General features: G+C 41.3%; 1 protein-coding gene across 3 annotated transcripts in view; it reads left to right on the forward strand.

Annotated features, from left to right (window-relative positions):
* Window positions 1–11,534: 11,534 nt before the first annotated feature.
* The window catches only part of CRISPLD1 (cysteine rich secretory protein LCCL domain containing 1), a 45,665-nt gene continuing 29,983 nt past the window's right edge, over window positions 11,535–27,216 (forward strand). Inside the window, exons 1-2 of one of the 3 annotated variants that reach the window (XM_069779544.1) lie at window positions 11,535–11,823; window positions 12,738–13,060. In XM_069779544.1, the coding sequence (XP_069635645.1) occupies window positions 12,803–13,060 (258 nt within the window). In that variant the 5' untranslated portion in view covers window positions 11,535–11,823; window positions 12,738–12,802. Of the gene's footprint in view, window positions 11,824–12,737; window positions 13,061–27,216 lie in introns of those variants that run through there. The other 2 variants (XM_069779543.1, XM_069779545.1) reach the window with 2 other exon arrangements.

Consider the following 27,216-nt stretch of genomic DNA (forward strand, 5'->3'; position numbering starts at 1 on the left):
TGCACAGCAGGGTCTGAGTAATTTATATAGAGAAAAAAGAATTACTAACAGCCTATAATAGAAGAATTAGCATGCTTAGTCATGCCAACATAAAATCAGAATTAAATATTCTTACTGATCCTTGAACACTGCTGTTTCAGAGTGTTCCAGTTGTTCTATCAGAATGTGGATAAAGGTCATTTCACCTGACCTTTAGGCTGTGGTATCATGAGATACTAAAGGACATCCAGCACCAACTCAGAATTGTAATAGCTAAATAATACAATTTTCCTGTCTGATCTATATGCCTGTACTAGTGCAAATTTTTTTGGGAGAAAAAAAAACACCTGTGCAAGAAGTTATTCTATGTTATCTAAAACTATCCAGTGCTCTAGATGTACTAACTGTACCACAGGCATGATTTCCAGTATCTCTCAGTTCTTTTGGCTTCTGGTGCTCCTGGGGACTTCTGCCCCCCAAATCCCTAAAAAGCATCAATCCTTTCTCTAGGTGAATGCTACCTATGATCAGTGGAACTATGACGCCTCTGCCTGATTTTGCCCACATTAAAAAGACACGTGATTCAGCTGAAGCAAGGCCTGGGACTTGTAAATCATTCTGTATTTCACTGTGGGATCTCGTATCGAACATCTGTACCTAGGCAGAAGTGCTGGATGTACCAGATCTCTAGGAGAAAGGTTGCAGCCACGGAGCCACTTAGTAGTGTGGCATGGATGGTGTGAGGTGTTACAGATACCGATGCAGATGATTCTGTATTGGAACCTGAACATGTTTCTCAGATGAAGATGCTGGACTGGTATCACTGTCAGCCTTGTTTGTTGTTCTCTTCCAGTCATAAGAAGCTTGGCTTAAGTAAGTAGACCTGTTCTGCTCCACCTCACAGCTTTTAAGACACAGGATGATGTGGGAAGCAGAAGCTGAGTCCAAGATACAGGTACAATCATGGCAGAGGCTGTCCCAGGGTGAAAATGGGTTTCTTAGAGCTAGATTGCTCCAGGCCAGTCAAGACATCTGAAGTCCTCTGATTATGCTGCAGGGAACTGTGAGAAAAGAAGAGCAGCCTGTGTAGAAGCTGTTCCATAGGCCCTTTTTCATATGTGTTTGATTTAAAAAAAAACCCAAATACATACATAACAGACACAAACCAGACCCAAGCATTTCTGTCAGCAGGAAAGTCAAACATTTATGCCTTGCAGAATTTCTAGCTCTGGGGTCAAGGCAGTGCTACTTCCTATACTTCTCATCCCTATAACCAGCCATGCATCTCTCTCAGCTCACTGAGAGAGCTCTGAATCTGCAGGATTTGGAGCACTGCATTGCTATTAGCTCAAGGTACCTCACAGCACTTGTCATACCAGTGCTATGGAAGTCACAGCAGTTTTCAGCTGCTGCTTTTCTCAGACCGGACCTTCTAGTTTTTCAAGGTGACAGTACCACTGAAACCTGACAATTTCACTTGCAGTTACGGTTTGACCATCTGCCTTACTGCAACTGTGAAGGATAAAGCAGGCAAACACTAATAGGACATCAAGTGTGATACCAATGCATCTCTGCCTTCCCTCCAGTAAACAAAATGCATATTTCACATACAGTCATACAATAAAGGCCAGTCTGGAATTTACTGGCAATATAACATCTGGAATCCAAAGTTGGTGGCTTCTAGATACCCACAGTATCTTCTTCACTGTCAGTGGGACTCCTAGTTTGTTCAGTGGCCAAAGTAGCTCAGCACAGATGCATGTATCATTTTTCCCACCCACTAACAATTTCTTCATCTTTGTAGGGTGATGTACTGTCACCAGTTATTGTTCTTCTTATGTATCCAAACACTTTCAATAAGGAGTAGAGATGAGGGCCTGCAGACATCACCACTGGTAAAACATACAAGGCTGGTACTTGCAGACTGCATATGCCACAACTGTGCCCAGTTTAAGCTGCACAGGTCATGCTGGAAATCTACCAAGTCTACAAACTCTCACTACCAAATTAATGATTGATCCATCCCTGTGGGCCTGGTGATATAGCAGATGACCAGCATGGCCTGGGTAACTTGCAGCATTAAGCATGTAGCTCTGGAGGGAACAAAATTGCCAGTCTGCCAGAGATGTCTTCAGGAGGCAGAAGTATGAGGCTCTGCTCCCCCACTGCGGCTAAGTTTGGCTGTAGGTCAGGGGCACAGAAACCTTGGTACCTATCTTGCTAAAACAGCACAGGGGTTGGAGGATTAGGAGTAGGGATGGTGGGGCCCCATGCTGGCATCACACCCAGGTACTGTCATGACCTCGACACTCTAGGGGAAGATGGGACAGTGCAAAGATAGAGGCCCACTGGAAAGAGTTGTCATCCCTCTGTGTCTTTTACAGAGCCCCAGCCTCTCTAAAGAGGCCAAGTCTTTCCCTGGCAGACAAGAGAAATGCCTGGTAATGGGTAGGTCAGTGTCTCAGCGGTGAGTGGAGGTGCTGATGACACAACGGTGAGGGAACCACCTCTGAGGCCTCCCAGCTAAGAGCTCTGCAACTGGAGGAACAGCTGAGGAGCTGCTCCCTGCAGCTCTCTGTGCCTCTGTAGCCAACTCTACCTCCTGGGCCATCTCTGGGCCATAGCCACAGGCCCACAGTTTACCTTCTCATGTGTCTCGAGAATTTTCCCACCTTAGTGAGGAATGTGCTAGGCCCACAATTTAAACTTGCTGGTTTTGTCCCTCTCCGCAAGATAGCTGGCTAGGGGATCGGGACTGAGGACCGTGTGACAATGCGTCAAGAGAAGGGATCAGAAGGTAGGGGAAGGAAGGAAATGGGCTACCCTGGAAATGATCGTCTTCCATGCCAGACACACGGTTTCCTCTAGTTTGCTGTTCAAGGACCTTGTGTGGCTTTGTCGTCTCATCTGCTTTACTGGCTGTAATGGGAAGGGTGTAGGTGGTTGGTTCTGCATCTGGGGGGGCTCTTTGGATAGCGTTACAAGGGAAGGGTGACATTCAGCTGCAGTGAGTCAACAGCAATGATACAGCCAGTGTAATCCACTGACTGGGGCACCAGAGCTCCTTGCTGCACCAAAGGACTGTCCCTCCTGAGGTACTCCCACAGCCAGCAGGAATAGCACCAAGTTGCTCTTGCAGAACAGTTCGCTGGGTAGAGGGACCTCCCCTTGACAAAGAAGGGTGACAAAGAACATTCCTATTCCTCTTTGTCGCACTGTGCGCTGCCACTGGCATTTGGATGATGTTTTGCCGGCAAAAGGAAAGCATGTGGTAGAAGGCAAGGTATTTGCACCCCGGTGGGAGAGGGCTGGCGGGGGGGGCATGGAACTGGCCTGGTGAGGCTAGAAAAGGGAAGGAGAAGGGCAGCATGGCGGAGGGAGAAGAAGAAAGGCAGAAGGGGGGTGAAGGCTACTTGTAACCATAGAGACTCAAAGGGGATGGTGATACTAGACACTGAGATTTCCTTCTGCACTGCTGTCAGGGAGTTATTCCCCAGTATAAAGGCGGCCATCTTCTTATAGATCTTAGAGAATTATCACCACAGCTGAGAGCCCCATCCTCTCCACAATGTCTGTGTGCGTCTCAGGTTGGGGCAAGACAACATGATCAGTGAAGGTAAAAATTTGCCTTACTCCCCCACCCCAAACAAACCAAAAAAATTTACCTAGATACTCCGGAGGAACAAAGGAGAAAGATGCAGCAAGGGGGGGACAAGACAGAAGCCAACAGGAAGGACACTTCTCTGTCCCTTCCCTTTCAAGGGGCAATAAACTGAGGAGTCTAGGTGTAGCAGGATAATCCATTCCTGTCAATAGCGACAGTGGCTGCAGCAGTTCAGACAGTAAATGTTTGATCCTTCTCCTCAGCCCCCAGCGAGGCAGTCGGGATTTCCATTTCGGTGCTGCTGCAGCCAGCCGGCCCTGCCATGAGCAAAGACAGTGGGGCAGGGCTTGTCCTTCTGCCCTGGCTGGCCTCGGCTGGGCTGCAGCTCAGTCTGCGAGGGGAACGGACAGCAGAAAGTGGCCGGCTCACCTGTGGTCCCTGCACAGCCTCCTCTATGGCTGGCATTGGAGACAGAGCACTGGGCTAGATGGACCATTGGTCTAACCCAGCAGGGCACCCCTTATGTCCTTCAGTTATTTGTGCTATTCAAAGATTTCCTATGCTTAGATTTAGATGATCAGAAGAAAAAAATGCTTCTAACTGCCTAAACTTCACAGCACCTCTGTGATACTGTTTCTGTGCCAGCCAACTCAGACAAGCAATCAGGATGCCTGGGGAGATGGAATTTACTCCTCGGGGGGAAAAGAAAACCCAAATCAAACAAACCAAAAAATCTTGAGCATTTTCAATGGAAAGGTCTTGGTCCAGGGACATAAATTCTCCATAAATTCTCATTTTCAAACATTTTTCTCCCTTTTATTTTGAATCCTTGCTGTAATTCATATGCTGATAAAGACGCTACTTTTAACAGTGATACTGAAAAAATACTGATAGTCCTACCTCACTTTAGAAAAGCTGATATGGCTAAGTCAAGCCATTTCTTTTCCAGAGAGTAAACAAGGAATTAATGACTCTCACAGGGTCAAACTGGACAAGACGGCACCATTAATTAAACTGTTAAACTGTTAAACCACTGCAATGTTAAATACTCTGTTCTAACTGGCAGGAAGGGATTCAAACTTTGGTTTGCTCCCTCATACACGCAGCTCAAGTTATTCATACATATAAATTTATAAATAAATTGCCAGCCACATTTCATATAAAAACCATAAGAACATGCAGTTTAGTAACGGGTTTTGTTCAAAACTTATCACAACAAAATCCACCTATCTTGGAGTAAAAGCTGGTTTGGGGCAAAATGCTCCAGTCCTGTCCCTGCAGCAACACTGAGCACAAATGCAACATTTAATTCAATTAATTTTATGGGACAAATAGTTGGAGACAATAAAAACCACCAACAAAGTTCTCAGTCCTATTCCAAATCAATCAGCAGCAAAGGGACTCAGAACAAAGTGTTTCTGCGCTTAAGGCTTGAATTTGTTGGAGCTGTCTGGGTGTATCTGTTCAGGCAGAAAAAAACAGCATGCTCATAAGTCCCCTATCCACCCAAAACAAAAAAATGAGAAAAGCATATGGTTGTGAGCTTAAAAGTGAGCAGAAACAGGAGACTAAATCAATGAGAATATATATGGTACCACATACCTACCCCAGTTAGTACTTTATTTCAAATACATTAAATGTATTTATCGGTTTTCAGTGCGATTTCATTTTACCAGAGGTACCCTCATCACTGGGTTACAAAAGCGTTACTACACATCTTCCTGGCTCAAAGTATACTTGATTATTTTGAGAAATAGAAGTGACAGAGAGAATGCCATCCTGACTCACTGTAATGTACAGGTTGGGGAAATTAATCAAGGACAATCAGGCTCAAATCCTTTTAGAGAGGGGTGGAAATGGAAACCTACTCTTTCAGATGCTGACTGATTATCTCTTGCGGTACTGTGTAAAAGAAAAGGGAGTATGCATTTGTCTTTTTTTATATTTTATGAACAGCCATATTGAAACAATGAATATATGTGCTAATATCTAAATGTCAGAGACTGTTTCTGTGAGAGTCCAATTGTTCTTCATTTCAGGACGTTTTTTGTTTGGTAAACAAACCAAATCTTTATATGCTTAAGAGCCAAGGGGAGCAAATGAACCAGTTTTACAATAAATAACGGTTCAGAAATCCAAACAATTTCCCGTATCTTTCTTTTAAAATGTATCTTCAAAGTAATTTAAATCGTGTCATTTTTCTTTTTAATGATAACCTGCCTTCCATTCACCCCAGCTCCCCAGTGCCCTGCAGCTCTGACATTTCTCCATTGGTTAAAATCTTTCTTGGATTTCATATTAGTTGCAGAATGTTAACTGCTGATAACTGTTGTTCATTGTTGATCTTGGAAAAAAATTAAACTAAAAAAATAAACTGCTCTTTGTCTCAATTAGAAGCAAAGTAGAAGCTCCCCTTAGTAGAAATAATTGTTTCCATTCACTGTAAATACACAAGAATTACTTTTTCAAAGTAATACAATGACAGTGAAATTATAGTTCTATCCTCACCCAATCATTGTATTCAAATTTTAAAATGAAACTTTTAAAACTAGTAACATAAAAGTAAAGTCCTCATGCCATGTATTTGTAACTTAAGTGTAAAAAATTATGTTCAGGTAATTGTTCTAGAACTCATTGTATGACTATTTCATGTATTTCATGTATCTTTATAACCCAATTTATATTTGACTGTTTACTTTTACAGACATTTGTGATTACTTTTTCAGTCACTTGCATGAAATAGCTGATGAAGGTGGTGCAGAAAACCGTTTCTGCCAATTTTACTCTTCATCATAGTGATGGATAATACATGATAATAGGTATGGCTCCTTTTTCCAAAGGCCAGAAACTGTGGAGTGTTACGGGTATCTTTGTTAAGTCCTGTTCTTTTAAGTATTTTTCAAGCTTCCCGGAGAGATAATGGGAAACCATGATTTTTGTTAACTCTGGTGGTGAAATAGCAAAAGCAATGGATATAAAATTTTCTCTATGATGCTACAATGTCTAAAGACGACCAACTTTTGAATGAACAGCATGTTGCACAAACTGTACTACAGAATGCATAGTGATACCTGTTGATAAAAGGAAACGCTTGGAAATGCTACTTGGTACATGCAAAGTGTCCAGGCACATGTATGGTTTCTGATAGACAATATGGGGTCTTTATGCATCTTTTTACTCTGGTAAATCTACCCATAGGAAAGCTATGCCCCATTGCTTTTTTGTTGAGTTCTGTTTCTGAATTACCAATATAGCTGTGCTCCTCAAGTATAAAACAGTTCACGAGGTCCTCAGCAATGGATGTGGCCAAGACATTTTCAGCTGAAGGAATCCATCTATCAAAAGATCTTGCAACATTGGAATATTTTTGTTTTGGATAAAGGTTTCCCACCACACCCAGAATAGCACAAATAACAACACCCATCATCTCTCTACTTCATTTGTTGTCCTTGCCAGAAACCTTTTGTGACAGTTTTTTAAATCTGACCAGGCAGAAAACCAAAAAACTGCAGAGGCAGTTTGGGCAAAAGCTTAAAGCAAGGCTTTGAACACAGTTCCTCCATTTTAGCCACCAACTTGCAGATGAAAATATTTACCTTTTCTAGCTAGTATATTCAATTGTAAAACTGAACAGATTAAACAAGAACCACCAAAAGCAAAATCAAATTAGACTGCTCAGCAACATGGAAGGCATATTAGGTGTCAGTGAAGGAGCATTCAAGAGCCTGCTACATATCAGGAAGAGATTAAATTTGAATCAGTGATGTCAGTGATAAGTGATGACATCAGTGATGAGTGGTGATGTCAGTGACAAGTTGTGACGACAGTGACTCATCAGTGGTGAGTGGTGTCCCTCAAGGGTCCATATTGGGACCAGTACTGTTTATTATCTTCATCAATGACATAGACAGTGGGATCGAGTGCACCCTCAGCAAGTTTGGAGATGACACCAAGCTGAGTGGTGTGGTTGACACGCCTGAGGGACAGGATGCCAGCCAGAGGGACATGGACAAGCTTGAGAAGTAGGTCCATGTGAACCTCATGAGGTTCAACAAGGCCAAGTGCAAGGTCCTGCACATGGGTTGGGGCAACCCCCAGTATCAATACAGGCTGGGAGATGAACGGATTGAGAGCAGCCCTGCAGAGAAGGACTTGGGGGTATTGGTGGATGAAAAGCTGGACAAGAGCCGGCAATGTGCGCTTGCAGCCCAGAAAGCCAACTGTATCCTGGGCCGCATCAAAAGAAGCGTGACCAGCAGGTAAAGGGAGGTGGTCCTGCCCCTCTCTGCTCCACTCTGGTGAGACCCCACTGGAGTACTGCATCCAGCTCTGGAGCCCTCAGCACAGGAAAGACATGGACCTGTTGGAGCGGGTCCAGAGGAGGGCCACAAAAACGATCAGAGGGGTGGAACACCTCTCCTATGAGGACAGGCTGAGAGAGTTGGGGTTGTTCACCCTGGACAAGAGAAGGCTCCAGGAAGACCTTACTGAGGCCTTCCAGTACTTATAGGGGGCTTATAAGAAAGATGGGGACAAACTTTTTGGCAGGGCCTGTTGTGATAGGACAAGGGGAAATGGCTTTAAACTAAAGGAGGGTAGATGCAGACTAGATAGAAGGAAGAAATTTTTTACAACAAGGGTGGTGAAACAGTGGAACAGGTTGCCCAGAGAGGTGGTAGATGCCCCATCCCTGGAAACATTCAAGGCTGGGTTGGATGGGGCTCTGAGCAACCTGATCTAGTGGAAGATGTCCCTCCTATTGCAGGGAGGGTGGACTAGATGACCTTTAAATGTCCCTTCCAACCCAAACTGTTCTATGATTCTATGACTGAAAATTGGTATCCCACCTCACAGACATGTCTCTTGAAAAATCTCCTGCTTGGCCGTTTTTGGGGGAGTCTGAAGCAATTTGCCACATTGTTAGGACAGGTAGGCAGGGGGGTGCCTGATCTGAGAGTCACTGGAGCCAGTTTGTGATATATGCAGTAATTTATACCTCCAGGGGATTGAACTTCAGGTGTACCACAGATTGTTCTGGCAAAAACTGTTCCCACAATTTAGTTGCCTACAGGATCAGGCAACAACTGAACACCATTTTTGTGGGTCTAATTTTTGGAAAAAAAGAAAAACCAAACCCATTGCAGTTAGGCACCAAACTCCTGTAATGGATCAGACTTTTTAATAGTACTTTCTGGTTAATGAAGTAGCAAACCAGAAGGTATATTAACTAAAGATGTTTAAAATCAACAGAAAGATGGCCTGGATTTTTCTTTTTCCTTCTGTTTTCAATTAAAAGCCCAGCTCTTACAATTTAGCAGATTTGCTAAATACGTGTTTATATGTATTAGTGTCTTTCTCTGTCTTACTTGGTGGTGTCACTCTTTCTTAAACCAATTATCCATGCTTGGGGGCCCTGTGTATTATTTCTATTAGGAAAACAAATTGATGATGAAGTAAAATATCTTTCATTCAGGCCCTTGTTTATTTACAATGACTGCTGGAATTGTGTCTCCTCGAACTCAGGAGGACTCAAACAGCAGAAAATAATTTTTCCCTCAAACTTTAAATCACTATTTAGCCAAAGTTTAGGCTGAAAATCTTCCTTTCTAGGATTTTCTCAGTGCCATATTCTCAGTGCTTGTCCAGCATGTACCTGATGACCCCTTACTGATTTCTTTCAAGTGGATGTTTTTGTTGTAATTGTTGTTGTTGCTGCTACAGCTATTCAGAAGACAGTTACTGAATCTGTCTGTCTGCATATGCCCTGTCTGCACGTGCCTTTGGGAAGGGAGGATAGTTAGCTTTAGTTTTGGGAGATGTAATGGTGCTTAACTGTTTATTATAACAATTTTAAATTATGGTCAGAGGTTTAAACCAATCCAGAATAACAAAAAAGGAGAAAAAGGTCTCCTGCAAGCTGATTAAGACAACAGATCCAGGCAATTAGTCTTAATTATATACATAAAATTAGTGGATAGGTCAAAATATCATTTATCAAAGTCACAAGTTTTACGTGGTCACAAATCATACAGCCATAAACCAAATACAAAGGGCACAGTTACAGAGTATAAAGGGTTTATTCACTTGATGATAAATTAATTGATAAACAAAAAAAATCAATTTAAGTTAGGCCTATCTCTTTTTATATTAGTATTTATTTTATTCAGTCTAAAACCTGCTTTACAATATATTAAGGTCTTCAATCCGACAAAGACCAAATATGATCAAGTGTTTTCTGCAAAGTATGATGCATACTCAAAATGAAAGATGGAAGGTGATGTTTGATCTATATTCTATTTGAAGCCCAGCAGATGTCCAGTGCTGATGGAAAGGGGCAGGTACTGTGCTTTCCAATGATTGATGGGAACTCCATAAATATGTTCATTCCTTTAGAATTTTTCAGTTTCTTGTATGTAGCCATTAATGTAAACCTTTTCTGATGCTTTCTAATGAAATAGCACTTGTGCTTGTACACAGAATAAATGGCTTGATATGACACATATTCTTTATTTGGTGATGATGGTGAAGCTGTGTCCCGATGGTATAGAGTCTACATCTTGGCCTCCAGAGATATAAAGAGGAGTTAAGTCTATCTAGAAAGACAAATGGGATGTGAATATTACAAAAATCCAGATTTGACATGTAGACTGTATCAAGTTCTTCTAATTTTTGGTTTCCTTCCCCTCTCTTCAAACTCTTTTGGAAGACCAGACTGTAAGTAAGGCTTGTTCTTCCGTACCAAAAATGACAGATGTTAAGGCATCCTGGTGCATAAACCCTGAAAAAACTTGCATCTAGTCTGTGTATCTAGCTGCACAGTGGCATTTTACCTCACACAGTTTTGCTAGGAAAAAAGTTTAGTGTCCGACACTTGGATGCCGAAGTCCACTTCCCAGCAGTGCAAAGAATAAGCCATAAAGACCAAAAACCATAGAGCATAACAATTTATGCATATCACAGCGCGTAAGTAACAGAGTACCTGTAGCGTCCTGCAAGACAGGTTTGTTTCCAAGTCTTTAGGGAAATTATAACTAAAACTGAGAAGGAGAGAGTACAATAAGAAGCAGTGTGTTACTTGCACGGCATTCTCTTGGGCCCATGAAATTTGGAAGCATTTATAGAGACGGTCTGAAGCCAGCTGGATTCTGATGAGTTTTAACCTCAGCCTCTTAGTTTCTGAAAATGAAAATACAGTAAACCTTTGCAAGCTGGTACAGCAGTCCTGTCAAGGCTGGAAGCTGGTCAATCCTGCCACTAGCTCAATGTACCAAATTACACTAAATAAATGAAACATTGTCCCTATCGGCTTGCACAAAAAATTCAGGCTCGAAGACTTTGATTAAAATGCAACGAAAAAGTACGTATCTGATGCCTAGCCTTGCCGGAAACAGAAATGGGTTGTTACAAGCTTTCGAATTCTGCTTCGCAAAGAGAAGTCTCATGCGGCTGGTCTGAACCCACAGTAAAATTCGTGTCCCGAACCTCCAGCCATATTTGCACGTTCGGGACTTTTGCGGAGCTCACGTGCGAACACCCAGCTTTTTCCCTTCGCCGCGTCTCAGCAGGAGCAGGCTGCCTTAGCACCCCCTCGCCAGCTACCAACGGATGGAGGCGGCAAGGGACGGGCCCCCCCCGACCTTTTCCGGGCGATAGCTTCTGCAGGACCGAGGCCAGCTTCTGGCGGGAGGCTGAGGTCCCAGACCGCCCTCGCTGCCCCGCGGGACTCGGGGCACGGCCCGGGGAGCCGGTGCGGGCTCCGCCGCCTCCGGGCGAGGCCGGGCGGTGCGGGCGCGGGCGCGGGCGCGGGTGCCGGTGGCGGTGGCGGGGGCGGGCGCGGTGCCCGGAGCGCGGCGCGTCCCGCCCCGCGGGGTGCCGGGGAGGGGTGTCCGCCGCACGTCACCGCCGCCCGCGATAAATGCCCGGCGGGGCGGGAGCCAGGAGGAGAAACGCGGAGCTCCTCGGGGCGGCGGCGATCCGGAGGCCGGCGGGGGAGGCGGCGGCGGCAGCGGCGGCGGCAGCGGCGGCGGCTCGGTCATCGGCAGCCCCTCGCCGCGGCTCCGCTGCTGGACACGTCCGCACCCACCGCGGCTGCCCGCCGCAGCGAGCGGGGCGAGGCCGTGCCTGCGCCCCCCCCCGGCCCCGGCCCCGGCCCCGGCCCCGGCCCCGACGCGGGCCTGGCGAGGAGGTGGGCGGCGGAGCGAAGCTGGCTGCGGAGAGAGGAGGCAGCCGCCGCCGGAGGGGTAAGGGCGTTGGCGGGGGGCGGCCGGCGGCCCCCCGCAGCATCCTCCCCGCGGCGGGGGGGACGGGGGGGCGGCCGCATCCAGGCCCCGGCGGCCGCGGGGCGCTGCGGGGGGGGAGCGGCTCCTCGGGGCCGGCTGCCGCCGGCGGCGGCGGGAGCCCGGTTCTGCCCCCGTCGCCTCTTTTTGTTCCCCTCGCAGCGGCCGGGTCCGGCGCGGCCGGCGTGGCGGGCTGCACGCTCTTTCACCCAGGGTGAGGGAGCGAGCGTGGCTTTCCTACCTAAAGCACTCAGTCCTGTAATAGGCGGTGTCGGAATACTGTGTTCTTGGAAGTGGTGCTACTTCTGAGAGCTATCTGTGCTTTCCTTTGTTTGGTGAATAGGATAACCCCATCGCCCCCCACTTGCTTGTCCGAGTTGACTACCTTTAGTTTTATTAGAACAAAAGCTTCAGTCAAAGTCGTATTTTGAAATGCACCAAGAGGGGGTATTTCTTATCGACTTCACTGTGGTTTTCAGTTCCCATTTTGGCAATGGATGCAAGCCTTTTAACTCCTTTTTGTTCTTAAATTCCAATACTGGGAGACGTTATCTGCAGTCTAATCTTCATTGATGTCTGGCTCCTTTTAAGTAGATAGGAAAAGCATGCTGTCTTGCATGCAGGCAGTGAAATGCGCATGCCAGTGTACTATATAAAACCAGTTGAACAGACTGAAGTTCATGAGGTTGGAGATAAGCCATCTTCCCAAATCCATGGTGTATACTTAGTAGAGTAAAAAAAAAAGTAGCATCCTGGTTTCTCCCCCTAAAACAACAGTGGCAAACTCCGTACAAACTACAGGTTTTGTTGCTTAGTAAGTTCACACAGGCCAGTACTTCAACCTCCAAATTACATTACTCTCTCTTATGCATTTACAGCCAACAGATCTGGAAGAAAGACTTTGTCTTGGAGCTAACTCCTGAACATTTTGAGATCATTCATCATGAAGTATGTAGTACAGGAATGGCTCAGAGTAACTACCTTGCTATTCATAGCTCAAGCAGTTTCTGCAATGGTTCTTCCCAATGCCACGCTCTTAGAGGAACTTTTGGAAAAGTACATGGATGAAGATGGTGAGTGGTGGATCGCCAAGCAGAGAGGGAAAAGGGCTATCACAGACAGTGATATGCAGAGTATCTTGGATCTTCATAATAAATTACGGGGTCAGGTGTATCCACCAGCTTCCAATATGGAATATATGGTAAGGAAAAACTGATAGCGACATGCAGAAAGAAATGTTCTTAGAATAGTTACTGTCACTTTATAAAACAGCATACTTTCAGTCTTAGCTTGCTTGTTTTCTCATTTAAAGCACTTGTTACTCGTTTGTCTTTTTTTTTTGTACAGGGGCGAACTGTGTGATAAAAATGCCTGTTTGTGGATCAAATGTCATGTTCTATAGATATTAATGGGTTTAATCTCTCATAGCTCTCCTGAATTTAACTGGCAGTTCCTCAGTGTTAGGGGCCAATTTCCAAAATTGCATTACTCAAAATAGTTGATTGTCACCTAAGAATTTACCATCTAAGAAGAGTACTGAACTATGAAGTTTCAAAATAACATGGATTCTCTCCCACGCTTCTAGGTTGGACGGAATTTCTGGGCAAAATGAGGCTCCTATAACAAGAAAGTCTTGTATTTAAGTTGGCATGTGTTACTGGACTGAAGTCCTGTATGTTCCTGTGTTTAACAGATTAATAATGTAATACATAATTTCTGTTTGTGTTTTGCCTTTAAGAAGCCTCTGTATTTGGTTTGTTATTAGTAGACTTAAATCCCCCATGTTTTTGAACTTTGATTTTATGCCATAGTTCAAGGCTAACTCTCTCCCTCCTTGCTAATTAGATCAAATCAGGTCATTAGGGCTTTTAAGAAGTCCAGAGGTCTGACAAGAATGGGCAGTTTTTCCTCTGTATTCTTGTTGCTGCAGGAAAGCTCAAATCCCTTTCCTGTGTCTACACTGTGTATTATTTGTTTATCTGCCCAGGCACAAAAGAAATAGCATTACTACAGTTGGATTGTTTATACCAAATATTACACAGGTTTCCTGACACTTTCCCTTGTAAGGTTATGACAGAGGATCATATTAACACACTTCAAGATAAAGATATCTTTCCCAGCTTGGAGTGATGTCTCTCAACTTGGAGATCTGATTGAACTGAGCATATATGTGTCCTGGAGAAACCACGCTTGCTTAAACCATCCATAAAGGTAGTTTAACTTAAGTTTACCTGTATGAGTGTTACTATATTAGACTAAGGGCCATCAGAGAATTAGTTACCACATTTCATCTCCAGAAAAAGGGCTGATAATATCTGAAACCCCTTTAACCTTTTCAGTTACAATTGTCTACACATATCCTTAAACTTTGTTTTCTGTTGTGACTTTTTCAGACCTTGTTATAATATAGATTACCTTTTTGTTCCCAGTAACTCAGATTGATTTATTTCTGGAAAACTTAAGGAAAAGCTGTCCAGCCTTTTTGTAAAATGAGAATAGGGAAGACTGTATTGCTTTCGCATGTTAAAATACCACAAAACTTCTTCCCAAGATTCTACAAAAGGGTAGCTTTGACTCTTTAGTTATGTGCCTTTTTCCATTCCTAATGCCATTCTATATTTGCCTGTGTTACATATGTCGGAAAGAAGAATTTCGATGTACTCATTGGAGTTAGATTTTTGACAGCTGTATACTTCAGAGGTTCCTCCTGCACTGCACACACTTTGGCCTAGACTTTGTGTTAGGTCTACATCTGGAACAAGTTTTTTGGGTTTTGTTGTTTTTTCTGTGCTCCCCTATGACCTCTGACCGAGAGTACAAGTAGCATGGAAAAGAGATTACCCAATTTTAATGTTGAGGAGATATTCTTATGTCCCCTTATTCAGAACGCAACAGCAGCTTTCAAGAGATTGGGCTTCAATTTTGGCGTAATATCCAAGGGAATCGGGGATCGGGATGGGCAAGAGTTTGGGATTTGTGAATGCAAGGGGTCTGTGTAAAGGGTCTGGTCAAAGGGATGGAAGCATGTTCAGGGACAGGGACCCATAAGAAGGGCATGGAGAGAGGCTGAGAGTCTGGTCAAGAAGGTGTTGAGAAATCAGTGGTATGGAGGTAAAGAGCACTTGATGAATAGATGTGGTTAGGGGAAGAACTGAGTCTCTGGGCAGAAAGAAACTGGGAGCAGGAGTTTATGGAGGAAGGGTAAGAACACAGAAATTTGCTAAGAGGCTACTTAAAAAGACTAAGCCTGGGAGTGAGTGGGAAGGGAGATTGTACCTGGAGGAAGCAGGCAGGAGTCAGCATTGAGAACTGCGAGAGGATGGTTTAGGAGTCAGCAGGAGCCCTCCACTGCTTGAACAGAAGGAGGAAATGACGGGATTTCTGATTGCGCATATATTTTTATGACACAGTTTGTGACTGTGTGATTGTCCACCTTCTTTACTATACGAGGTGTCATAAAGGAATCAGGGCTGTTTTATTGTTTAATAAGAGTGAAATTTGAGTACAAAATTGTAAATGTGATGTGGAGCCACAGATTGAACAGCAAAGAAGGAGCAATAAATGATAGCCCATTAAGGAAGCATGATTTGTTTTGTGTAAAGAGATTCCTTTGGAAAAACTAATATCTGGTCATTATCATAGTGCATAGATGCAAGAAATAAATTACAGAAGCAAACTCCATTCTATCATTTTATAGCTTTTGACAGATACAGCTGTATAACTATTACTGCTAGCTTTTTGTGCATAATTAAAACAAATGCCTGTTTTGACATTTAATAGTCACTTTATTTTTCTAGATGTATATTAATAACAGGATGGACAAGTCCCACTTTTCCAGATAAAGAAATGAGCACACTTAGATCTGCTTTTCCAAGGGTCTGTCACCTCTGCGTCAGTTTTGTGGATGACAGAAAGTTCAAACACCTAAGTATTGGTCGAATTAAAATTGTACTTGGCTTTTTTTTGTAAAATAAAGGATTAAGATAAATGGGGATGTTTAATTTAAAAAAAAAAGTTTCAGCAGATAGACCCATACCACTAAAAGAACCCCTTGCAATGTTATACATTGGGTCTTACCAAAGGTGCGTTCCAGTGCTCCAGCATAGGGAAACAATCCCTCTAGATGTTTGCCTGATGTTTAGTGAGCTAGATAAGTACAGCTGGAATACTTTTGTCCACTTTGGGGGTGCTTTATTAGTATAGACATGCTGGCAAAAAAATCTCCCGCTGCGGGCACTGCCATGTCACTGTAAGCTGCCCCTTGTACTAGTAAAACCTTTTCCTTGTAAATAGAGCTAGCTCTGCCTGTGGAAGTGAAGTTCTATGTCTTACTGACTCCAAATGGTCCCAGTGCCTCACTGGTACAACTGTCTCTCTAGTAGGCTGTTGTATAGTTGAAAAGTTTAAGATCTCCAAGAGTGCTTGGGGCTGGGAGAAGGTATCTGGGGCCTGCATGCTCTCATTGCACTGTTAGAGTGTAGCAACGAAGCTAAGCGAACAGGGGGCTCTGGCTGAAATGCCTCTGTCCTGCTCCTGCTGCTGGCACGTATCTAAGTTGATGATGAGACTGATGCAAGGACTTAAAGAATCATATTTTATTTTTTTTAATTTAATTTTTTAGCTTTTTTTCCAGTCTGAGTCATGAAACCGGCTCCCTACATGGCTGAATCAGATGAGTACCAGTGCTGATAAAAGAGGGTGGGAATGCATAGCTAACGAATGGGAGGGATGACGACCCACACTTTGGGTGGGAGCTATTGGTTATATGCCTTACTTGCAAAGTCCAGCCTTACCTTTGAGAGAACCGCAGGGCTAATGCCACTTTTTGGTTTAAGTCGTGCAAGGAGAAAAGCTTTTGAGGATGGTCTCCAGCATAGAAGGTCTTGGTTCTATTTAAAAAAAAAGGGAAACAAAAAGGTTGAATTACTCATTTTCTGTACAGCTGTACACTCTCCCCTTATGCCCTGAAAAAGAAAAAGGGTACTGGGCTATCACAGTTCAGAGACCTAAAGTTACTAGCTGCAGAACGTTTCACCGTAGATATGTCTAATGAACAGAACGTTCTCATGGTTTTCTGGCTGAACTTGCCAGATGAAAAGTTCATCTTCTGAAGTACTGTGGCTCTGGTGGTGAGCAATAATAGATTCCTAGGGTAAGAGGATAAGAATAGAGCATGTGAACAGAGAAACTTCTGCAATAAAACCCTCCAGCTTCCAACAAACAGCAGCTTAGGGACTTCCTAAATCTGCTGTTATACTTTTTGTGTCCAATAGTTTTAGATGGAATTTTGTTTTATGAATCTGGATGCTTTTGAGTCCATTTGTATTCTTTGAATCCATGGCATCAAATTGCAGAGCTCTATAAATTTAATTATGCACTGTGTGAAAAAGTATTTTTTTTTGCTTTAAACATGTTCTTTTTTTTGATGCCTTGTTTTTCTTTGTTGTAAGAAATAATAATTTCCTCAGTGATCACATTTTTTTCAGCTGAAGAGTCCTTACTGCTCTTAACTAGAAAACTGTTCTATCTGAAAAGCTATTCCATTTTGTTTTCCTTCTCTATCTGCTATGGTTCTACTGTTTTCCTGTTAATTCAAAGGGAACAACCCAAACTGTTGATAGTTATGGCATACTGCAAATTGATAAAGTTGGGGTTTTTTTCTTTTTTTGGCTTCCTAGTAATTTCTAACATTCTTTTACTTTTTGACTGTGGCTAAACCAAAGCCAACATTTTCATAGAGCTATTTACAGTCACTCCAAGATCTTTCCAGTGTGCTAAGAGGTCATTTACTACACTACAATGTATGTATAGATGGCTGTAATCTCCAGTAATCTCCTCATTATTTTGCATGTGTTCGCATTGAATGCTATCTATCATTTTGTCTCCCAATCACTTAGTGGGTCTCCTATCTCTATCTTTTATTTTCCTATCTTGTTTTTAACTACCTTAAGTAGTTAATACCATCTTGCATTCCCTTTTCCTGGGCTATTGTGAAGTAAGTATATATTAGAGGACCATGGACACATCTTGCCGGGAATTTGAAAAATTATTTTGTATTCTTAAATCTGTTTTCTGTCTTTTATCACTTTTTTTCTTTATCTCATGATAGCTTCATTTTATTCATTTATTGATTTTTTAAAAAATGTAGGAACTTTGTAGAAAGCTTAACTGCATTTAATCCTTTTCCACATGTTCTTGACACCTTCGAAGTCTAATATATTTGGGAGGAACTCATATTATCCATATATTTAATATGTTTTTTAACTTGTCCTATGAAATCATCCCAATGGAAGTCAGTTTGTAGTCTGCCGTTTCTCAGGATCTATTGGAAGCTTTTTAAAATATTAACACCTACGTGCTGGTTTTTGTTACTGTGGTAATGAGGCCATTATTTTAGGAGAAGTTGTTTACCACACAGGAATTGAGAAGTTTCATGATCAAGTTCTTCCAGATTCTTGAAGGATATTGTCTAGTCCTGGCAATTTGATACTATTAATATTTTCAGTTTCATCCAATGTTTCTTAAGTCCGATATGGATCCTCTGACTTGTCTTCTCTCTCTTTCTCTGTATAGAAGGATTCTGGTGTGAGAACCTGCGTAAGCTCCTCTGTAGGGAACAGCAGTCCAACAAATTCAGTTCACTCCTCTGCAGTGGCCTTATATGACCTTACGACTGCATGTTAGATCATTCCTTCCTAGACCTCTTCCTTCAATGCTGAGAGAGTTTTTGAATTGTCACCATTATGACTTCAGTAGAAAAAAAATAAAATCTTTCTTGAGGTTATCATGAGCAGTTTGTTATGAAAATGTATGGCAGATGCATGCTGTATATATGTTTATCCTGCCATATGCTGTGCACAATTGTTTCCTAGTAAAGAAAGGAGTAAGGAACATTTTCTTATTGGTGCGCACAAGAATTTAACAGCACTGGAAAGAGAGCAAAGAGGGATAAGATTTCCCTGCTGCCCTTCCAAAGCATCCGAACAACACTTATCAAAGCATTGTGTAAAATATCATGCTTTCAAATTTCCCACCCTTGGCCATTGACACCAGTGTGGCCTTCACACCATGTACACACTTGGGGTACATCCGTATCGAAGAGATATCTGAGCTAGTACTGAAATCTGCAGGCAGTTTGGCCAAAGCAGTGTGCAGTTGAGGCTCTGCTGCTCTACCTTTAAGACAAAAATGGGAACCATCGTGCTTTGTCATATACTTGTCAATGTATGTAATAATCTTGGAATATATAAGGCAATGCATTCTTTTTGTGATTAAAATCGTTATTTAGTGAATTGACTTTAGACAACCTTATGCACCCTACTGCCATCAATCCCACCCTTAAGTCAGTATCATATAAGAGACTGTGACCAAATCAGGAAATTGGTACATTGGTTTGTTGTCGATTGATGTGGAAGGCCTTATTTAGTGTTATTCAGTTAAAAAGGGTTTTATTGCATTATTAATAAATTCTTACTAGATTGTAAAATGTTAATAAAACTTGAAAAACTTGTTTTAGACACCATAACCCCACAGCTTCCTAGCCTCTTGATCTTTTTTTTTTTTTTTTGTAAGCATTATTTGTGTGTCATGGACTGAATTTGCAAAAAACCTTTCCCCGCCCCCTGCATAATTACATTGGCAACATTGCACCTTAATAAATCTGACCGTATTAATGACAACTGAGTTTTTTTCATTATTATCATAGTCAACACTTTAAAAATAGTCATTATTATTTGGATAGTGGAAGTTGTTAGTTCCTTTATATTCCAAACAGTTGTACTCTGCAAAATAAAAGGACCCACCAAGAATAAAATCTACAAAACCAATTTTGATTGATGAATTTATAATGCATTCAATTTTAAACAGTTCTTTTAGTATTCGTTCCTTGATTTCATACATATTTTCCCAAACAGATGAGTAAGTCAAATAGTTCATGCAAGATCCTCTTTCCATGTATGTGCCTTTGCTGTACTGAAAAGTGTTTAGGTTCCCAGCTTGACAGATAGCAGTGCATTTCAACCTGGTATTTCTTGGCACCTAGCCACACACTGCATTTTGTGATTACTGTAATTGGAGAACATCAGTATCCTCTAGGGCAATAAAGTCTTTACTTATTTAATTATTTTTAGTCTTCTTTTGGCCAGATCCTGCCAATAAATGCTAGGGTTGTCATTGCAAAGCCCATAGCTTGCTTCTATAAAATTTTATTTTGCAGACCTGGTAAGGAAAATACAATTTTCTAGAGGTAGTTTTTAGAAAGTTCTGGTTAGAATAATTTGTTTGGTATAGCTGCATGGTTCTTAGGGACAATTATGGATGTGTATCTGGCAGCGGTATTGGATCCATATTTTGTTCATGGGGAAAAGAAAAGAAATATATTTATTCTTACTTTGTGTTGGTATAATACCTCTGAAGGTCTTAGTTTGAAAACCTTGACAGTGATGTGTTGAAAGTGCTGATACCATATAATTCCTTTCAAAACCATGACTGACTCGTGACTTATGTGGGGTCTTATATTTTGGGAGGCTTGAAGGTTTGCCTTTCCCTTCCAGTAATGTCATGAAGACTTCTAAGAAGAAGAAAATTAAGAATGACTGTAAATATTTCTCATTTTTTAGATTTTTCTTATTTTTTCCTCAGGCAAATTCCTGCTGTATTTAAATACAAATCATTGGACTTTGGATCATGTGAACCCACTAGCGGATAGAGCTCTTGCATGGATAATAGTAAAATGTTGTTCATGTCATCATAGTGACTGAATAGGGATTGAAACAATTTTTTGGCTATTTTGTGATGCTTTTAGATCCTATGATCTGCATAAGTCTGGATGTAGCAGTTTTTCTCTCTCTATGTGTATCTGTCAGCTCCCAGCTGAGATATTTTGTCTGTAGTATACTTGGGAGAATTGAAACAGCATTAGGAAACATAAAGGAAGGCCTTGTAGTGGACTTAGACATTTTGGTGAATTTTTCTGTGCTGAATAGAAGTGCCCTGTTAAATTTCTTAGGCCTTTCTGACAAAACTTTTTCATGTCTCTGTTTAGTGTATCTATCTTGTCTGTTTTGCCAAAACTCTTCAGGGATGCTTGGTTAAAAACAATTGCCATTCCTTTTGAGCAGAGGACTTTGGTTTGTGGAATCCCTTAAGTGGCTGGAGAGCACTTTGGGTGCCAAGAACAGAGCAGCTCTTTTCAGAGTGAACCTGCCTGCTTTCCCTCTGGTTTTCCACTTTTCTGCTCCACTTCAAAGGTTGGTGGAAGTGCTTCAGCTCCTTTGCCTGTGCTCAAAGGCTACTGACAGTGCATCAAAGAACACAGTGACGTTGACTTATCCTCTTATTCTCTCTGGCAGTTTTAGCAAAGAATTGTGCAATGTGAAGTGGCCAAGAAAGCAAGTGGATAAGTCCACGGTATGACTTTTATTGATGTAATGCCAACAACAACTAAGCAACTCCAAGTAAAGAAACTGAAAGTGGAAAGTAGCAGAAAGGCTCACTGTCTCAAAGTTTAAGGGAGCCTTCCCAAAATAAAATAATTAACAACACAGGGCAGACACTGTTCATCTTTTATTTTTGCTGTCAGAGAACTTCTTCATCCCCCATGTCAAAAAGATTATTAAAAATTAGTAGTAGCAGAATCAGAGCTTAAGTACAAAATACGAACTGAACACAGAAAGAATCAATGAGATTTATAAAAGTAACTCCATGTAGCTTGTCATCTTCATGATATCTGCCTGGGAATCTTCTTTAACTTAAGATTTTTTTAATTGAGAAAAAGTATTTATTGCTTAACATAATTTCATTGAAATGCTGGATATGAATTTATGCTGTTACCTATAAATATAGTCCTCAGCCTTAGATTTGGCATCAGTAGAGTGACTATCATAGTTTAAAAATTGTGGTTCATTAAGGCAACCATCTTCTGTCCATATAGAGAAGGACAATTTTTACTTTATTATGAAGGAAGATAACAGGTTCTTAAAATGAGGCTATTTCACTCATTAAATCCAGAATTTTGGCTGCCTGGTATATATCACAATATATTTGTCCTGAATTCCCTGTTGGATCTCCAAATGGTAAGGAACTCCTTCAATACATTTTCCAACTCTCTTTTTTTTAGACTTTATTTTAGCATATTTTTCACAGTAGTGTCAGGTCACATATGATCAATGGGTGCTCTCTGGCAGTAAGTTCAATTCACTTACGTCAAATCACAGTGGTCATCTTCTAAAAGCATTCACTGTGACGCATATTTGAGATACTGCGGCTAATTCCTGTTCAAAGTCCAGGAAATTCTGTAGCATCTCTAAAACTGCTGTATGAAAGCAATCAGTTATACCTAGTTTATCGTGGTAATCACTACTAGGATTTGAGGTAAGGACCTGTGCTCTGGTCAATTTGTGATTAGCTATAAATATTTATGAATACTGTTTGTAATGAATGTGTGTAATTCATACTTGGACAATGGATAAAATGCAGAAATCAAGATCAGCTTTTACACTGTTGCTTCCCTTCCATTCGTGTCAGAATATAGAAGTGAATAGATGATTTTTAGTCATGTTCTAATAGAAAGTCTTTATGCTTTTGAAAGGTAGCAAAGTAAATGTACCGTTTCAGAACACCTTGGAAAGCTGAATATTCCAGCAAGGTTTTTTTAACATGCATAGAGTACACACAGAATTAAATGTGATTAGTCATGTCTGCTGGTTCCTATTCCTGGTTTTACTTTTTGAACACAAAAAGCTCAAACACATGAAACTGTAATAGGGAGATACTTCTAAATATTGGTGCAATTTATTCAGTGTTCGGGAACAATATTTTTGGCCTCATACCTCTTTCCTGTTTCCAGGCAAAAGCCACAGTTTTCCTGCTTTTTACTGTTTTCCAAAAGAGTAGCTGAAACCTCAAGGTCTATTCAGGGATCTCTGCCCGGTTTAAAGCTCTGTAAACGCCAGTCCACAACATGGTAGCATGTAAGGTCCTTGCCATTAATTTCTAGAGAGGTAGTAGTTTTCCGACAGAAAATGAATGCCTAACTTTCTTAGTAGCGGGAAGTTTAACAATTTTAGCTGTCCTATCTCTTTGTACTTAAAGGATATATCAGTACTAGTTAGTATGGTTCATTTTGTATTTTCAAATACAGAGTTGTCTGGTGTTTCAGTACCCCTGGGTTTTTGTGGTCACTCTGCTGTATACTGTAAAGGACCTTGGACTAGTATGGAGGCCACATTTTTTTCAAACTCAAATGACTGAAGGTAAGCATCTCAGCTGCGTGCAAGTTACTGACTTTTCAGATGTGCTAATTATCATTAGTTTCCATGGACTTCTTTCAGCAGCCTTGGTACAGATGAAAATGGCTCACCTAAGCATAACTGAAAGCCAAGCCAATGAAAACTGCCAGCGTCAGTTCATCAAGAAGAGATAATGTCAAACCAATCTATTTTATTTTTTTATGACCCAGTAATTAACCAGCATAGTGTATCAGAAGGAAGTCGTAGGTGTCATATTTTTGACTCTGGAGACTTTCTGACGCTCTCCACACTGACATTCTTCCGAGTGAAAATTGACAGAAGCTCCCTGTTAAACTGGCAGAAGATTGAAGGTGTTGACACTGTTGGAGCCCGTCCCTTTTTTGTTAAGTACTTAGGTTATGACTTGTGTGAGCAAAGAATACACTTGAAAACTGCAGAATACATTAACATGGGCACAGGTTGGTGTTGTTTTAGAGAACACGATCAAAATGAGAAGAACTTGACAAGTGGAAGTAATGGCCTGGAGTCAACATGATGAAATTTAACTGCAAGGTATGGAATAAGGAAGAAATCAAACAGGTAAAATACAAGGAATAAAATGTATAGATAACACTGCAGTAAAATGATGCAGGAGTTGCACTGAGTTAAAAGATAATATGAGGCAGCAGTCTTTGAAAGGAGACTTCTCTGTGTGAAACTGGTGAGACCTTGTTTGAAATGCAATGTCCAGTTTTGGTAATTTTTTAAGAATGGTCTAGCCATTCTAGAGAGAATGAAAGAGATTAATGGGATTGATTATAAACACAGAATATGTGATTTATGAGGAAGACTGAAGGAGTGAAGCAGCTGAATTTTTTTAATCTGGGCAATAAATAAAGGTTGTTACAGGAAAGAGAGATTTCTTTTTTCTTGGCAATAAAACATCAGCTAGCATTGCAGGGCAGGAGGTTTAGGTTGCATACCAAGGAAATCCTCTTTACTCTTACAATCATAAAACTCCAGAAGAAAATTACAGTAAATATTATTCTGAAACTACTGTTATTAGTTTTAATTTAAAAAATGCAGATAATACACATATATTTGATTCTGGCTCAGTGGAAGAGGCTAGATAGACTACAGTCAAGATCAGTCTCTTGAAGTAATTTTCAGCTGTACCTTTCTGTCATTCTGTGCTGGTGCCGTGCAGCTGATTTCTAGTTCTTAACTGTATTTCTGGCATTTCTCATTCTATGTTTCATCTTTCCTTTTTTTCCTTCTCAGTGTCATTAGTCTTAAAGAATACAGTGGATTCTACTAAAAAGTAAATAAATACACATACTGTACTGTGGTATTTACTTTACCACTCTCTCCCTATATTTAGAATGTATACAGCAATGAGGTATTTATACTATGCCATGGTAAATGTTTACTTTCAGTGGTGCCCACTGTACTTACTTTTCCATCTTTACTGAGCTTAAATTTTAGCTCTTTTTTTCTTTCCATATAGTCCCATTCCATATGATTTTTTTCTGCCTTCCTACGTATATGAAAATCTCTCCAATTAAAATGTTATCACTGTCCTTTTTTTTATTTTACTGGAAAATGGTTTTTGAGCTACTGGGCTTGCCAGTTCTGTTGCAATACCAGTTGGTATAATTGGTGGACTCACTTATGCTGGTCTGCCTTGGGTGAGAATGTACTCATTTGATTTAACTCACACAGCACAAATGGTGAGATTCATCTCACCAAGCTTTTGATGCCTGTGGTGCAGATGCCTGCATTTGAGCCAATGTCCTTTATAATTAGTAGAGGAAAATGAGAATTTCCAGCACAAAGTTTATCTCAATTAAAGGTGGGTAGCTAAAATTATCTCCCTCTATAGATGCTTATTTGTCCATGTAACTGCAAAGGTAATTTAGATAATTAGCTCAGATGTAGGTATCTGCTTTGAGGCTGTTTAAATTCAGAGGAGGATAATCCCACCCTATGTGATTAGTTTGGCTGTTGATGAATTGTAATTTAAGCTGCGGTATCCTCACTGAAACATCAGCTCTTCCATAAGCAGAACATTGGTTTCAGTCTACACACTACTTGAACTCCATGTTGACAGAAGTTAAATACCACAACTTGTAGTCCAGTCTGTAAAGTTAAACTCGTGTTAGTTGTGGCTTATTTTAATGTGATATGTTGTAAACCAGAAGCATTCAGAAGATCCGTATTGCATGCAACATCCCTGCTGCAAAACTCGTAACCTGCCGGGGTAGAAGAAGACTCGGCAGCTAGTCAGTAACTGCTACTACCGTTCAGTATAATCTGCCACCAGGGTTTTAGCTTCAGCTAGTCTAGCGTATGTGGAACATTTGTGAAATGCTGATAGTGCCATATCTGTGTGAATGTCTTTGACAGTGTACTAGGTTTTAACAGGATACTGATGAAGGCAATGACTGTGTTGGCAAGTGGCGTGGTGCAATAAGAGCAGATTTGTAGAGCAAAAGAATTGGTGCTGAGCGCCTGACATTCATGCTGTCTGCATTTCAGGGGGGTTTATTTTGAACTAGGTCTAATCTGTGTGGACTGAATATCCGTGAACAAGTGTTAGATGCACTCCTAGAGCACACCTCCTGGCATTTTGTCTGGAAGGGATCCAGTTTGTACTCCAAGAGTGCTCTGTGATACACAGTAAGTGCGAGTGATCAGGACTTTCATTTCAAAAGCACACCCCTGATCTAAATTAAAAAAAAAAACCTAATCCGCTTTGAGTTCAGTCATGGTGGTATTGCAACCCAGTCTAAAAGATCAGCATCATATCCTGACTGCTGGCTTCATGAAAGGGAATGTTTTAGATTGTAGATCTGTGTGAACTCTAAGAAATGCAGCAGAAATAGCATAAATAATCATGATACTCAGATGATATGCAAGTTGTTTTCCAAAGCTGAAACAGGAAGACACTAGATAAAGTATACAACCCTACTGAGACTGTAAGGCTGAAGTAGGTAGAGCTAAATGTTTTCTTCTCTTACTGTGAAATAGATGCTTGCAGGGGCTGGAAGTTTAGTCAATGCTCCTGCTGTACATAGAGGCTCAAATATAAGTTTGAAACAGCAGTTTTACTGTGTGGGTATACTGTTTTGGAGAGCAGAAGCATCTGAGCTATAGACCATGCCATCTTGTCAGTTGTAGACTATTCAGAGTAGACAATGAAGTCTAGAGTGGCACTGAGCTTTGAACTAAGGGGTTTTGTGTGTGGATGAATTGTACCATGGAAGAAACGTGCTTCACAGCAATGACACATAAAGAGTTAATGTAGACCATTTCTGTCACAGGAAAATATAAGAGTAAAAGGGAAGTGGTTATGCTATTAACTTTCTACAGAGAACTGTATGTCCTCTTGGATAGCTAAGAAGCTGGTTTCCAGCATCTGGATCTTCTGTTCTGAATGTACATGTTTCATTAGAAGGAAAGATTGTTTGTCATAGAGAGGGGTATTATTGAGAACTTAGTTACGTTTGCATGACCTAGGGGTTTTAGGAAGAGTACATTTGGCAAAGTTAAGAGCTTAATCAAGATAGTATCTTGATTAACTATTGAATAAGCACTTTCTTGAGGAAGTCTGCCTTGCAGTATCTTGATCTTGAAGATCAGTAAACTCAATATTACCTGTGCCTGTTTTGTTGGGTTTTGGTCATTTCATTCTGAATTTGGAAATTTCTATATGAAAAAACGAAGCACAATGAGCATCTCTAAAGTTACAATCAGCATCACTACCCTACCACTCAGCAATCTCTGCCAAATATTTGAGTTTTTCATTTTATTCAACAAAGCACAGACAAGCTCCCATGAATGCCACCAAAAAAAAAAAAATCATTAGAATAATAAAAACATTATTTGTTTCTATAGAGGAAGGTCTGGATTAATGAATCTGCTCACCACTTGGAACTAAACCAGTAGGCAGTAATGGGGGCGGGAGGGACATCATCCTTTGCTTTCATGAGAACCTAAATGTCCGAAGTCATTTGTTGCTACAGTCTTCAGAAATATGTGTGTACTCAACACTCCAGCCATCAGCTTTCAGCATAATGGTACCCAAAACCCTTTTGCTGTTAGCACCATTTAATGTACCAGATGTCTG

The sequence above is a fragment of the Haliaeetus albicilla genome, chromosome 3, assembly GCF_947461875.1.
Source record: "Haliaeetus albicilla chromosome 3, bHalAlb1.1, whole genome shotgun sequence".
Lineage (NCBI taxonomy): Eukaryota > Metazoa > Chordata > Aves > Accipitriformes > Accipitridae > Haliaeetus > Haliaeetus albicilla.